Source organism: Zeus faber (assembly GCF_960531495.2).
Source record: "Zeus faber genome assembly, chromosome: 11".
Classification (NCBI taxonomy): domain Eukaryota; kingdom Metazoa; phylum Chordata; class Actinopteri; order Zeiformes; family Zeidae; genus Zeus; species Zeus faber.
The window spans coordinates 23376687-23388762 of record NC_137205.1 but is presented as its reverse complement, the minus strand read 5'-3'; the positions used below and the strand labels follow the sequence as shown (position 1 = coordinate 23388762).

At 44.7% G+C, this 12076-nt stretch overlaps 1 protein-coding gene across 1 annotated transcript; it reads left to right on the top strand.

The window, feature by feature from the left end:
* Positions 1-3267: 3267 nt before the first annotated feature.
* LOC307237349 (uncharacterized protein) lies at positions 3268-8265 on the top strand (the record flags this gene model as incomplete). The annotated part of the gene is made up of 4 exons (XM_080010062.1): positions 3268-3493; positions 5137-5429; positions 6004-6136; positions 8240-8265. 4 exons carry the CDS (start codon positions 3268-3270, stop codon positions 8263-8265), a joined length of 678 nt encoding a protein of 225 aa, XP_079866188.1.
* Positions 8266-12076: the final 3811 nt, after the last annotated feature.

The following is a 12076-nucleotide window of genomic DNA, read 5'->3' as shown; positions in this document are numbered from 1 at the left end:
ATTGCCCAGAGCATCACTCTTTCTCCGCCGGCTTTCCGTCTTCCTAAAGTGTATTCTGGTGCCATCTCTTCCCAAGGTAAACGACGCACATGCACCCGGCCATCCACATGATGTAGAAGAAAACATGATTCATCAGACCAGGCCTCCTTCTTCCATTGCTCCATGGTCCAGTTCTGATGCTCATATGCCCATTGTAGGAGCTTTCGGCGGTGGACAGGGGTCATCATGGGCACCCTAACCGGTCTGCGGCTACGCAGCCCCATACGCAGCAAGCTGTGATGCACTGTGTGTTCTGACACCTTTCTATCATAACCAGCATTAACTTTTTCAGCAATTTGTGCTACAGTAGCTCTTCTGTGGGATCGGACCAGACGGGCGAGCCTTCGCTCTCTGCGCGCATCAACGAGGCATGGGCGACAATGACCCTGTCGCCGGTTCACTGGTGGACCTTCCTTGGACCACTTTTGGTAGGTACTAACCACTGCATACCGGGAACACCCCACAAGACCTGTCGTTTTGGAGATGCTCTGACCCAGTCGTCTAGCCGTCACAATTTGGCCCTTGTCAAAGTGGCTCAGATCAAGAGCAAGAAAAATGGACAAGCCCCCGGGCGTGTCCATTTTTCCTGCTTCCAACACATCAACTTCAAGAACTGACTGTTCACTTGCTGCCTAATATATCCCACCCCTTGACAGGTGCCATTGGAACGAGATGATCAATGTTATTTGCTTCACCTGTCAGTGGTTTTAATGTTGTGGCTGATTGGTGTATAATTCCTTTGTTTTGCTCAACACTCACATTCTATCATCCCTGCACACCAGTAGGCTGGACTGTGTCGAAATGATAATTAAACCAAAATCCCGCAACACAGACCTAGGAAATAATAAGATGAATACATCAATACATCATGAATACAAGTACAAGTTCAATACTTTTGAACTTGTACTTATACTTTTGTTAATTGTACTGAAACAGATCCACCGCTGTGCAAGTATTTGCAGTTGGACTCTGGCATTGCACCATGAAATGCGAAATATAGCGCCTGCCGCGAATAAGACCTGCTCTTCCCCTCCGTCATCTCAGGAGGGAGAGGGAATTGAGTGTGTGCGGGATCACTCTTCTCCCTGGAGGAACACCAAAAGTCATCAGTCAAATTTTGGCATCATTACAGGCCTATGGCTGCTGCTACAGAGTTTTTTTCCCAATATGCTACTTAAGAAACCATTTCTCCCTGCAGCGGTCAGGCTCATTGCAGCAAACTGTCAGATCGATGGTGCCGGCCAACAATGCAGGGAGAATCTGCGAAGCAGGGCCACAGTGTTAGCGACGGCGTAATGTTGTAACAATGGTGAACCAGAATGTAACAGTGGTGAAACAATAGTGTAAAAGAAGGACAGCAGTTTAATGAAAGTGCAAAAATATTGCAAAAACAGAAAATAAGATCAATTATGCCACGGAATTCTCCAGATCCCTTTTCCGTTTCTCCCTTTTATCTTCTTTGTTCTGTTTTCTTATTAAATTCCGTTAACTTTTAGGGGCTCTGGGTGGCGTGTCAGCAGATCTTGGGGCTCCAAATTGACGCTTGAGCTGCACGTAGCACAACTCCATCCCAGCTTTTTGTGGAAGAGCCTAGAAGGTGTTTTTACTTCCTTTAGGCCTGCACTTCATGGACGGACGGAAGAGAAGTGGTCACTAGCGATCAGTGACCATAGTAAGCTCAGAAAACAGTCAAAGAAAATGTGACAGACCTTGGGTGGAACCTAAAGTGATGGATGGATGCAAAGTCATTTTACCGTTCATCTTAATCGGCTTACTTTGCAGCTTTCTTTAACACCATGTGCTGAGCGCGGGCAAAGTCCTGGCACCTCTCCTTGCCACTGTTTACAATTTGATGTATGTGGCGCCGACATGTTTGCCGACGGCTCTGTCTGTGTGAGTCTCTGTTTGAAGAGGTGGCGGAGAGGTGTTACCAGTGTTTAGAAAGCTGCCGTCGCTGGCCCCGAGTCAGCGTGGCGAGCGGGGATCCGTGAGAGACCGCAGGAGGTGACTGACGCTCAATCTGTTCGCTCCCTAAATACAGGCGTCGCATTCGTATGTCACTTTTGCCCCTCTTTACACAGACTCCAAATTCATCTGTCAGGACCATTCAATTTAATTTATATAAACCTAGTTATTCAGTCAGTAAGTTAGTTATTGAGTTAGTTAGACAACTGTGTTGTCCCAGATGGGAAACTTGATTTGCAGCAAGGAGAGAAAAAAGAACAACACAGCACAAATACATTCACAAGGGGGGAAAAAACAGAACACAACAGATGGTAAGTTGCGCATACAGAATGAGTAGGATTTAGGATGTTTTTTTAGGATCCCCATTAGCTGATGCAGAACATCAGCTACTCTTCCTGGGGGTCCACACAGAACACAAAACATAAAAAAATAAGACACAGACAAAGCAAAATCTTAAAAGTATAACAATACGATACAACAATACAACAATATCCACTCCCGCAAACATATTACTATACATATCCTATGCGTATGCACTTATACTATGTATATTGATAAGCACTTAGTAGACAAGCAAACTGAAAACTTACACCACATTCATATACATATTGATCTTCCTATTCATAAAAGGTGTACAAAATGTAGTTACTGCAGTCAGGCTATGACATAGGGGATACATTATTTTTTTAGTCCTAAATCTGCGGTCAGAGGGAGACTGTTTTTTCTATAATCGTGCTTCCACGCACAGCTCTCGCTGATTTTCTCCTCCAGTGTTATTTTGGTCATTTCTCTCGGTTATTCTCTTGCGTTGGCAGACAATTTGCTTTTTTTTTTTTTGTTGTTTTTTGCAGGAGTTAGCCTTAGTTGTGCAGCCAGCTTCCCCACTTCACTGCTTGTGGTCGGTCAGAGAGCGATTGCGGTGCCAACTCTTGCTCGACTGCTTTTTCATGTGTGACGGACCTTTTTTTTCTTCATATTTACCAAGTAAACCACTTTCAAAAGAACTGTTTGCCAGGTACAACAAAACATTCATCCATTAATCCCGCAGCGGTATTGTTTTAATTAGTTTGAATTAGGAAGCCCCGTTGCGTGAAGAGGGTGTCATGGCAACAATCAATCGAACTAGCTGCATGTAATTAAGCCACTAACTACCAAACTAGAAGCCAGACTAGAGCAGTAACTAACCCACTAACTAACTAACTCAACCTCGTTCTCCTTTTTTCAGGAAGATTTCCTCTCGACGTTGCAGTTTGCGTTCCCAAAATGGCCTCTAGCCCCAGCGCCGCCCTGCCCCCTAGCGGAGTGGATGAGACATTGCAGCCGGACCAACCAATCGGCACGCAGCCCGAGGGGGACGCAGACCACGCCCCGCTGACCTCCCAGCCGGCTGGCGTGGAGCAGCAAGCCACGGACGCTCCGGAAACCGACCAATCAGAGGAGAGCAAGAGCCAGGACCACCTGACGATAATCACCGAGAAGATGGAGACCAGTAAATAAACCCTTTAAAAACGACCAGAAAAAGTATTGTGAAGAACGAGTAAAACTATTGTCCAATCAGCTAACCAAGTACGAGTTGAAAATTCTGAAAAACTTCCCCCGGAGCGTTGTTACTTGTTAAACATCGAGAATCCCCACCTTGCCTCCCGCAGCGGCAGCAGCATTAAAAACATCGGGAATGTTGATTAAATGTTAAACTCATCAGCAAAATAATCAGAACGTGCCACTCAAATTCAACAAATGACTCCGCAGACGAATCCTGGAGATAAACCGTCGTTATATTTGGTTATTTATGTGGTAGGCTTTTGAGCATAAAACAGTTGAAAACGGTTACATTTCAGGAAAGTTCCTGCCCTCTGTGACGGGCTACAATTCGAGAGAGTGTCAGTACCGAACGGCACGGAAAGGTGTTTGAGGAAAACTATAAATTCAACATGGCCTGTCAAAGGAAACCACTTTCTTTGCTTCCTCTCACTGTGATTTACGCCTTTCTCTCACGGCGTCTCTCACACACACACACACACACACACACACACACACACAAACACACAGACACACACACACACACACACTAGTGATTTAAAGATGTCATCTCTCTCACCGCTTTAGTGTCTCTCCAACAGCCTCACAACCCATCCCACCAAATGCTCATCCTGCTTATTAGAGGACATTGCAAATAATTAGGAACCTTTGGTTTGTATATATATGTTTTCCTGATAGCCTAAAGCTACGAATTTATCCAAATGAGTTGTGTCAGTTCTTGGCCCGGCACAAATCCAAAAAAAAAGACCATGGCGCAATGGCTACAATGCCGATTCCCAACGGGATGGGGTTAAAGATGGAGAATAATCTGGGACAAAAGAGTCAAAGACGTCAGAGTTGGCTCGAAGCACATCACTCATTAAGTGTTGTTAGTGGGGAGAGTCGTGATGCTTTTAAGAGGCCCGATATGCCCGTGCTTCCTTACCCGCTGCGGTCCTTAAAGCTCCTACAAACAGTTTACGTAGCGTTTGCCAAAAACAGAAGCAAATGAGCAGAGGTGGAAAAATCCGGGTTCCTAATGTGAAAGTCCTCCCCGGGAATTTGAGTGCGCCATCTGGATTTGCCAATTAGAACGACCCGAGCGTCCAGCTGATGAGGCGAACCAGATGGATGGGTGCATGGCTGGCGGGACGTTTCGCGTTCTGAACCCGGAATGATCCACCTTGGCCAACGAGCCGAACTTTGAGAAGATTGGCCATTTGTACGTCATGACTCAATGACTTCTGACGAAGGCGAGAAGTCTTTGAGGCCGGATTCTCATCATGCGGCGTACAGGCTGTACGAGAAACACGTACTGTACATAGCTGCATTTCCCCATCACTGTGCATTTTGTGAACATCTGGCTCCTCAACCACAACTCTTGCCTCCGGCACTTCAAAACAAAACAAAAAAGAAGGCGCCCCCAAAGAGAGTCAAAGCCACACGTTGCGACAGGAGCTCAGGGCAAATGCAGTTGTTATTCTACAGCTTTTCCCAAATTTGCCTTTGGGGCTTTATGGTGGGGCCTTAAAATGGAAAAAAGCTTTTAAATTTTTTTTTCAATGAAACAAACCATCTCATGCGGTGCTCTCCCTGCAACCTCCTCCTCCGCAGGTAACGGCATCGGCCCGGTGCCGGTCGACTCTTCTCCCCCCAACTTGTCGGCCTCCCTCAACCTGTCCAAACCCGGCGGCGGGCAGCACTCTAACGGCCGCTCGCGGCTCGGCAGCCGCTCCAGCCTGGTGGCTGCGGGGTCGCCCCGGCCGTCGCTCACGCGCCAGCCCAGCGGGATTACCGAGGCCACGGTGGAAGGTTCCAAACCCCGGGATTACCTGATCCTGGCCATCCTGTCCTGCTTCTGCCCGCTGTGGCCCATCAACATGGTAGCGCTCACCTTCTCCGTCATGGTATGTGTGCAGCTCTGTGTGACAATAGACTATATTCGATTAGATAAAAGTACATTATATTGGATTAATTTCATATTAGTTTAGATGATGAGTTTCGATTACACTAGATTCGATTACATTACATTATATTAGATTAATTGTATATTAGTTGAAATTAATTATATATATATTAGACTATATTACATTATGTTGTATTTACTGTGTCTTATTTAAGAATTGAATTAAATTACATTAGACTAGATTAGTTTAGATTATATTGCATTGCATTAATCTTATATTTATATATATATATATATATATATATATATATATATATATAATTTATTATATTAGATGTAGATATATTAGATTACATTATATTACATTACATTACATTATATTATATTATATTATATTATATTATATTATATTATATTATATTATATTATATTATATTATATTATATTACATTATATTATATTATATTATATTATATTATATTATAATCAAAAACCCATAAACCAAACAAAGAGCTGAGCGTTAGAGGAGCGATCCAGCTGTTTTTTCTCCCTTCTACCTGTTTTCTGCCGTGCAGTCCAGGAACAGCCTGCAGCAGGGGAACATGGACGGGGCGCGGCGGCTCGGACGCAACGCCATGGTGCTGTCCATCGTCTCGCTGGTCGGAGGCATCGCCATCATCGCAGCGGCCATCGCCTTCAACTGGGGACGTGAGTGCGCTCTCCACTCACAGTATTGTCCTCGGGAGAAGAAGTGGAAATTTTCCTAATTTTCCTGTGTTCGTTTCACTTTTTTTTTTTTTTTTTAACTTTAATTATATATAAAAAATATATATATAATATTTCTACGGATAGCTGATAGTTCTGGCAATTGTCTCCTACATTTCTTGGCATTAACCGTGAGGTCTCGCGGCCCGGCCGTCCCATCGAAGTGATAGGAGGATTTACTTGTAGCAATAAAACAGAGCATGAATAATGGATGGATCGGTGTGTGTGTGTGTGTGTGTGTGTGTGTGTGTGTGTGTGTGTGTGTGTGTGTGTGTGTGTGTGTGTGTGTGTGTGTGTGTGTGTATAAGCAATTGTTGTTATCGTAGTCGACAGCGGCTTTTAAAGGGCGAGGAGCACGGGGGGGGGGGGGGGGGGGTGGGGGGGTGGTCAGGGGGGGGGGGGGGGGTTGAACCGATGTGACTCAGTTTAGGCGTTTCCATGCCGACCCGCCTCCTCCCACTGGTATTTCAACCATTAGACCCAGATCTGGACAAAGTGCTTCTCTTCTTGAGGCAACCAGAGTTGCTCTCACGTGAGTGACCGTGCCTTGAGCATCCAATCTCACAACACAACACAATTTAATGAACTATAGTCTATTTCAACACAGTTGTGGCTTTTAAAAGATGTCAGTTGTTTTCACGTGTCATAGTATATTTTGTAAAATGTTTGATATTTGCAACTGCTTTTCAGTGAATTAGCGGAGTCACTTCGTGCTTTTAGGTTTCTAGTTGAGTTCACACTGACTAAAGTGCGTGTGGGTTAGAGTCCCACCCTGTTCAAGTGTGTCCAGGCCTGTTTTTGCACTTGGCTGCACTTCAACGTGGCCCCTCTGTGATTTGATTATGTCTTTTATAAGTTTTTATCCGTGTTTCTGTTCTTCTTTGCTCGTATTTAATGTACTGTGATCCTGATGTAAAGCGATTCATTGCCCCTGCGTATGAAATGTGCCATACAAATAAACTTGCCTTTCCCTAAGTTGATAAGATAAATGTCCCATATTGTAAAATGTATTGACAACTTAGGGAGCAAAAACCTTGGAAGCAGATCATCAGTGTTTTCGTGTGTTTTTGTGTTTGTCCCGCGTGTCTTCTTCCTGAGTTTCTCTGGCTTAAAAAACTCTGTGATGTTAATTCTGAGTGTTGTTTATCATCAGGTTTAGTGTAAATTGGCAGATTTTTATTATTTTATTATGATTATCTTATTATTATTAATTGTCTTATTGTGTTGATGTGAGCCGCTGGGACATTGCAATATAGCCTCGGGGGACGAATAAAGTATCTGTCTGTCTGTCTGTCTGTCTGTCTGTCTGTCTGTCTGTCTGTCTGTCCATCCATCTGTCTGTCTATCTATCTATATACAGTGTCTGTCTGTCTGTCTGTCTATCCAACCATCAATCCACCTATCTACCTATCTCTCTACAGTATCTGTCTATCTATCTATCCATCTACAGTATCCATCATCTGTCTGTCTGTCTGTCTGTCTGTCTGTCTGTCTGTCTGTCTATCTATCCATCTACAGTATCTATCTATCTATCTATTTATCTGTCTGTCTGTCTGTCTATCTATTTATCGGTCTGTCTATCTATCCATCTACAGTATCTATCTGTCTGTCTGTCTGTCTATCCATCTACAGTATCTATCTATCCATCTATTTATCTGTCTGTCTGTCTGTCTGTCTGTCTGTCTGTCTTTCTATCTATTTATCTGTCTGTCTGTCTGTCTGTCTGTCTGTCTGTCTGTCTATCCATCTACAGTATCTGTCTGTCTATCTATATATTCCTCTTGCTTGTCACTGAAAAGCTTCTCTCCCTTTCCTCTCTTTTCCCAGTGATATTAAAGTCTTGATAGGATGCCATGGTGACCGCGGGTGCAGCGGCCAGACCGACTCCTCCGCCGCCACGTGACCCATCCGCTGCAGCCGCCGCCGCTGCCGCCGCTGCCGCCGCTGCCCCCACTCTCCTGCCAACTCAAAGTATCCGTCATTTCTCGCCACCCCAGCATGGTCCGCCACCTTCTGACCCCACCACCCCCCCGCCTGTTTTTTTAGGTATCACGCAACACCTGGAGAAGTAAGACAATTTCCCCGATTTTTTGGGGGGTTGTTTGTTTGTTTGTTTGTTTATTTGGGACGAACCCTCCATTCCGTGCAACTCGTTTATCGCTCTGCTGCTTTTACCCCACCCGCCCTCGCGCCGGTAACTCTCTATCTTTCTGTGTAAACGGGACTCGTTCCTCATCCGTAGAAGGAGTCCGTGCGACAACTGGGACGTCGGGAGGAGGGACGCTTTCATCTTCAATGCCAAAAGGAAAAAAAAACAAAAAAAAACGAGAAATAAACAGACTGTCTAAAAATAGATTGCGCCAAGGCGCACCAGGCAGACACAGCGGAGGGACGTCAGGCGCCGGAGTCGGACCCCGAGTCTGATCGCAGAGACGCACGCGTCAGCGGGCGGAGAAAAAAAAAACGAACCAGCGACACGACTCTGGGGAGACGGGGCCCGCGTGCCGTTTCCGTGAAAAAGCAGCTGCATGTTCCATTTCCACTCCACTCGCACTCTCTCGTGCACGCGTGCACAAGCGCACGCACACGCGCAAAGGCATACGCACACAGGCACGCACACAGGCACGCACACGCACACACACACACACACACACACACACACAAACAAAGCCGTCAAGAGAAACACACACACCCCATCCACGGGTGAGATGGGATCGAGACACACAGGTTCGTATCGTTGCAGCACATTATGAAATAGAGAGGGAGAGAGGGTGTGTGAGGGAGGGTGTGTGAGAGAGCGAGAGCGTGAGAGAGAGAGAGAGAGAGAGAGAGCGAGAGCGCATGCCTGTGTGTGTTTACTGTGTTTGTACGTGGACAGAGAGGTTCCGCCACCTGAGCGTCTGTAGAATATTTATGTAGAAGTATTCCCCAAGTTATGCACGGTTACAATATTTTAGAACCAGAGGGTAAAATCGAGGGTTTAAAATAATCCATTTCGATTGAATGATTGGTTGGTTGGTTGGTTGATAGATATACTTACTTACTTCCGTCAAAGCGCCTGCAGGGACTTTCTGTTTTCTCGCCGCTCGGCATCATGGGAAAACGGCTTCTCGGATCCTCACCGTTCAGCGTTCCACAAATACAGTCGAGTGTTTCTGCTTTGTCACCAAAAGCCTCGTCAGTGCGTGACGGGAATCGTTCTTAGAACGACAGAAAATGATCATGAATGAGGAGGGAAAAGTTGAAACCGGTGTTGATGTTCCGGTCCTCTGTGATCCACTGGCTCATGTGATTACCCTGTTATCGTGTCGGCCCCATCTGCCGAGCGCCACGTGGGGACGGGCACTGGCAGGAAGCTTTCAGTTCCTTATTACCGGGATATCTTTTTTTTTTTGTAGCGTGATTCTGCCAGTATTTGATTATGTGATTATTACCATTTTGACACGTCTTTAAACGTGACTACAAAAAAAGGTCACGACTGGCTGCTTTGAGTTTTAAAGTTCTGCCGCGCTTTATAGTGAAATTCAGGACATTTAGAGAGAAGAGTGAGGCTGTTTTCGTGTTTCAGTGTCTGAGCAGCTTTGGGTGTGAAGTCACCTGATGCGGACGCTTTCCGACCGGACGAAACAAAAACAAAAGGATGCAAGTCCACTCGCAACTTGTGAGGCGTGGCGGCCGTGATGAAATTGCCAAAAAACTGAAAATCCAGATACTTCGATTTTAATCTCTCATCCCTTTTGTCTACGGATTGTGTCTGTCTGTCTGTCTGTCTGTCTGTCTGTCTGTCTGTCTGTGTGTGTGTGTGTGTGTGTGTGGTGGCGCATTTAAAATAAAATAAACAAGCCTTTTTCCGGGCAAACTGGTTGGAGTGACGTCTCAACCCCCCGATGGGGACCTTAAGACTTTGTTTCCTACTTCTGTGCATGTTTACTCTACGTACTATGTATCACGTATTACACTCGGACTTACAGTATTACTGGGGGCTTATCAAGTAGCACTTTGTAAATAAACGCTATAATAATATGTGAATAATAAACGCCCCAAATAAATAAACACCCCACCCTGACCACGCCCCACCCCCTTTCTACTTGTTTTCACTGTAAAAAACCAACCAAACCGTGCTGAGGAGGAAAGATGGTGAGGGTGATGACAGTGATGCTTTATCATCGTTTTTGATCGTTTTGATGCTTTGATCCGCTGGGCGGAGTTCGCCCGCTGGGTATGAACAGTGACGACGCAGCGTCAGTTCGTAGTCCCAAAAAAAACCCCAAAAAACGGGGAGGTTTTTTTTCTTAAGCGTGTTTAAGCCGTGGGTTCCCTCACCAAAACCAAATATACTCGACATTGTCTCTCCCGTTGGAAGTAGATACGTAAAATGAGTCGCTCAGTAACTAATGTGACGTTGTGTACTTTGTTTGAGCACATTAGTATTCCGCTCATGGAGGTTTTTCGGGGGAGAACCCATGGTAAAAACAAACTTTCGGCCTCAGAAAGACGTCGCGGGGTGTGGAGTGGAGGAAGAGGAGGGTGAGGGGGATGACGCTCCAGCCCCGCCCCGCAGTGTAGCATGCCTGTTTACTATTCACATTATGCAAAACGGTCTGAGTGTCTCCGCTACTGCTCGCTGTCATGATCCTTTGCCGTCGTCGCACTTGCACATGATTTTTGTACGGAACTTGCTTGCTCGCTACCTCGCAGAGTTGCCTCAAACTATGGGTGTGCGTCTGTTTTATTTTGGTTTTGTTTTCTTTGGCTCACGGTTTACTTTGTTGTTTTTCTTAAATCGACTGTTAAAGCTCTGGTTTCTATGTTGGTATACTGCTGGGGTTGTGACGTTTACACGACTTTCTCTAGGCTCACGTGACTATTTCTCTAGATTTGCGCGACTGTTTCTCTAAGTTCATGCGGCTATTTCTCTAGATTCACAAGACTAGTTCTCTCGGTTTACGCGACTTTCTCTAGCTTTACGTGACTATTTCTCTAGATTAACGCGACTGTTTTTCAAGGTCACGCGACTATTTCTCTAGATTCAGACGACTATTTCTCTAGTTTTACATGACTATTTCTCTAGTTTTACATGACAATTTCTCAAGATTTACATGACTATTTCTCTGGGTTTACATGGCCATTTCTCTAGATTTATATGACTATTTATATAGGTTTACATGACTATTTCCCCATGTTTACATGTCAATTTCTCTAGGTTTACATGACTATTTCTCGGGGTTCACATGACTATTTCTCTAGGTTTACATGACTATTTCTTTAGGTTTGCGCAACTATTTCTCTGGATTTGCACTACTATTATCTCTAGGTTTACGCAAGCGACAATTTTTCTCCGTTCATGCGACTATTTCCCGAAGTTTACACAACTTTTCTTTAGGTTTATGCTACTATTTCTCTAGATTGACGCAACTGTTTTACAGGTTACCATGACTATTTCTTTAGGTTTACACGACTATTTCTCTAGATTTACATGACTATTCCTCTAGGTTTTCACAACAATTTCTCTAGGTTTTCACAACTATTTCTTTAGGTTTACATGACTTTCTCTACATTTACGCAGGCAACTTTTTTTCTCGGTTTATGCGACTATTTCCCTCGGTTTACACGACTGTTTCTCTAAGTTTATGCTACTATTTCTCTAGGTTCACGCGACTATTTATCTAGATTTGCGCTACTGTTTTTCTGGGTTCACGCAACTATTTCTCTAGATTTTGACGACTATTTCTCTCGGTTTACATGACAATTTCTTTAGGTTTTCTGCGACTTTCTCTCGATTTACGCAAGCGATTATTTTTCTCGGTTTATGCTACTATTTTCCTAGGTTTACGCGACTGTTTCTCTCGGTTTACACAACTATTTATCTAGGTTTACGTGACT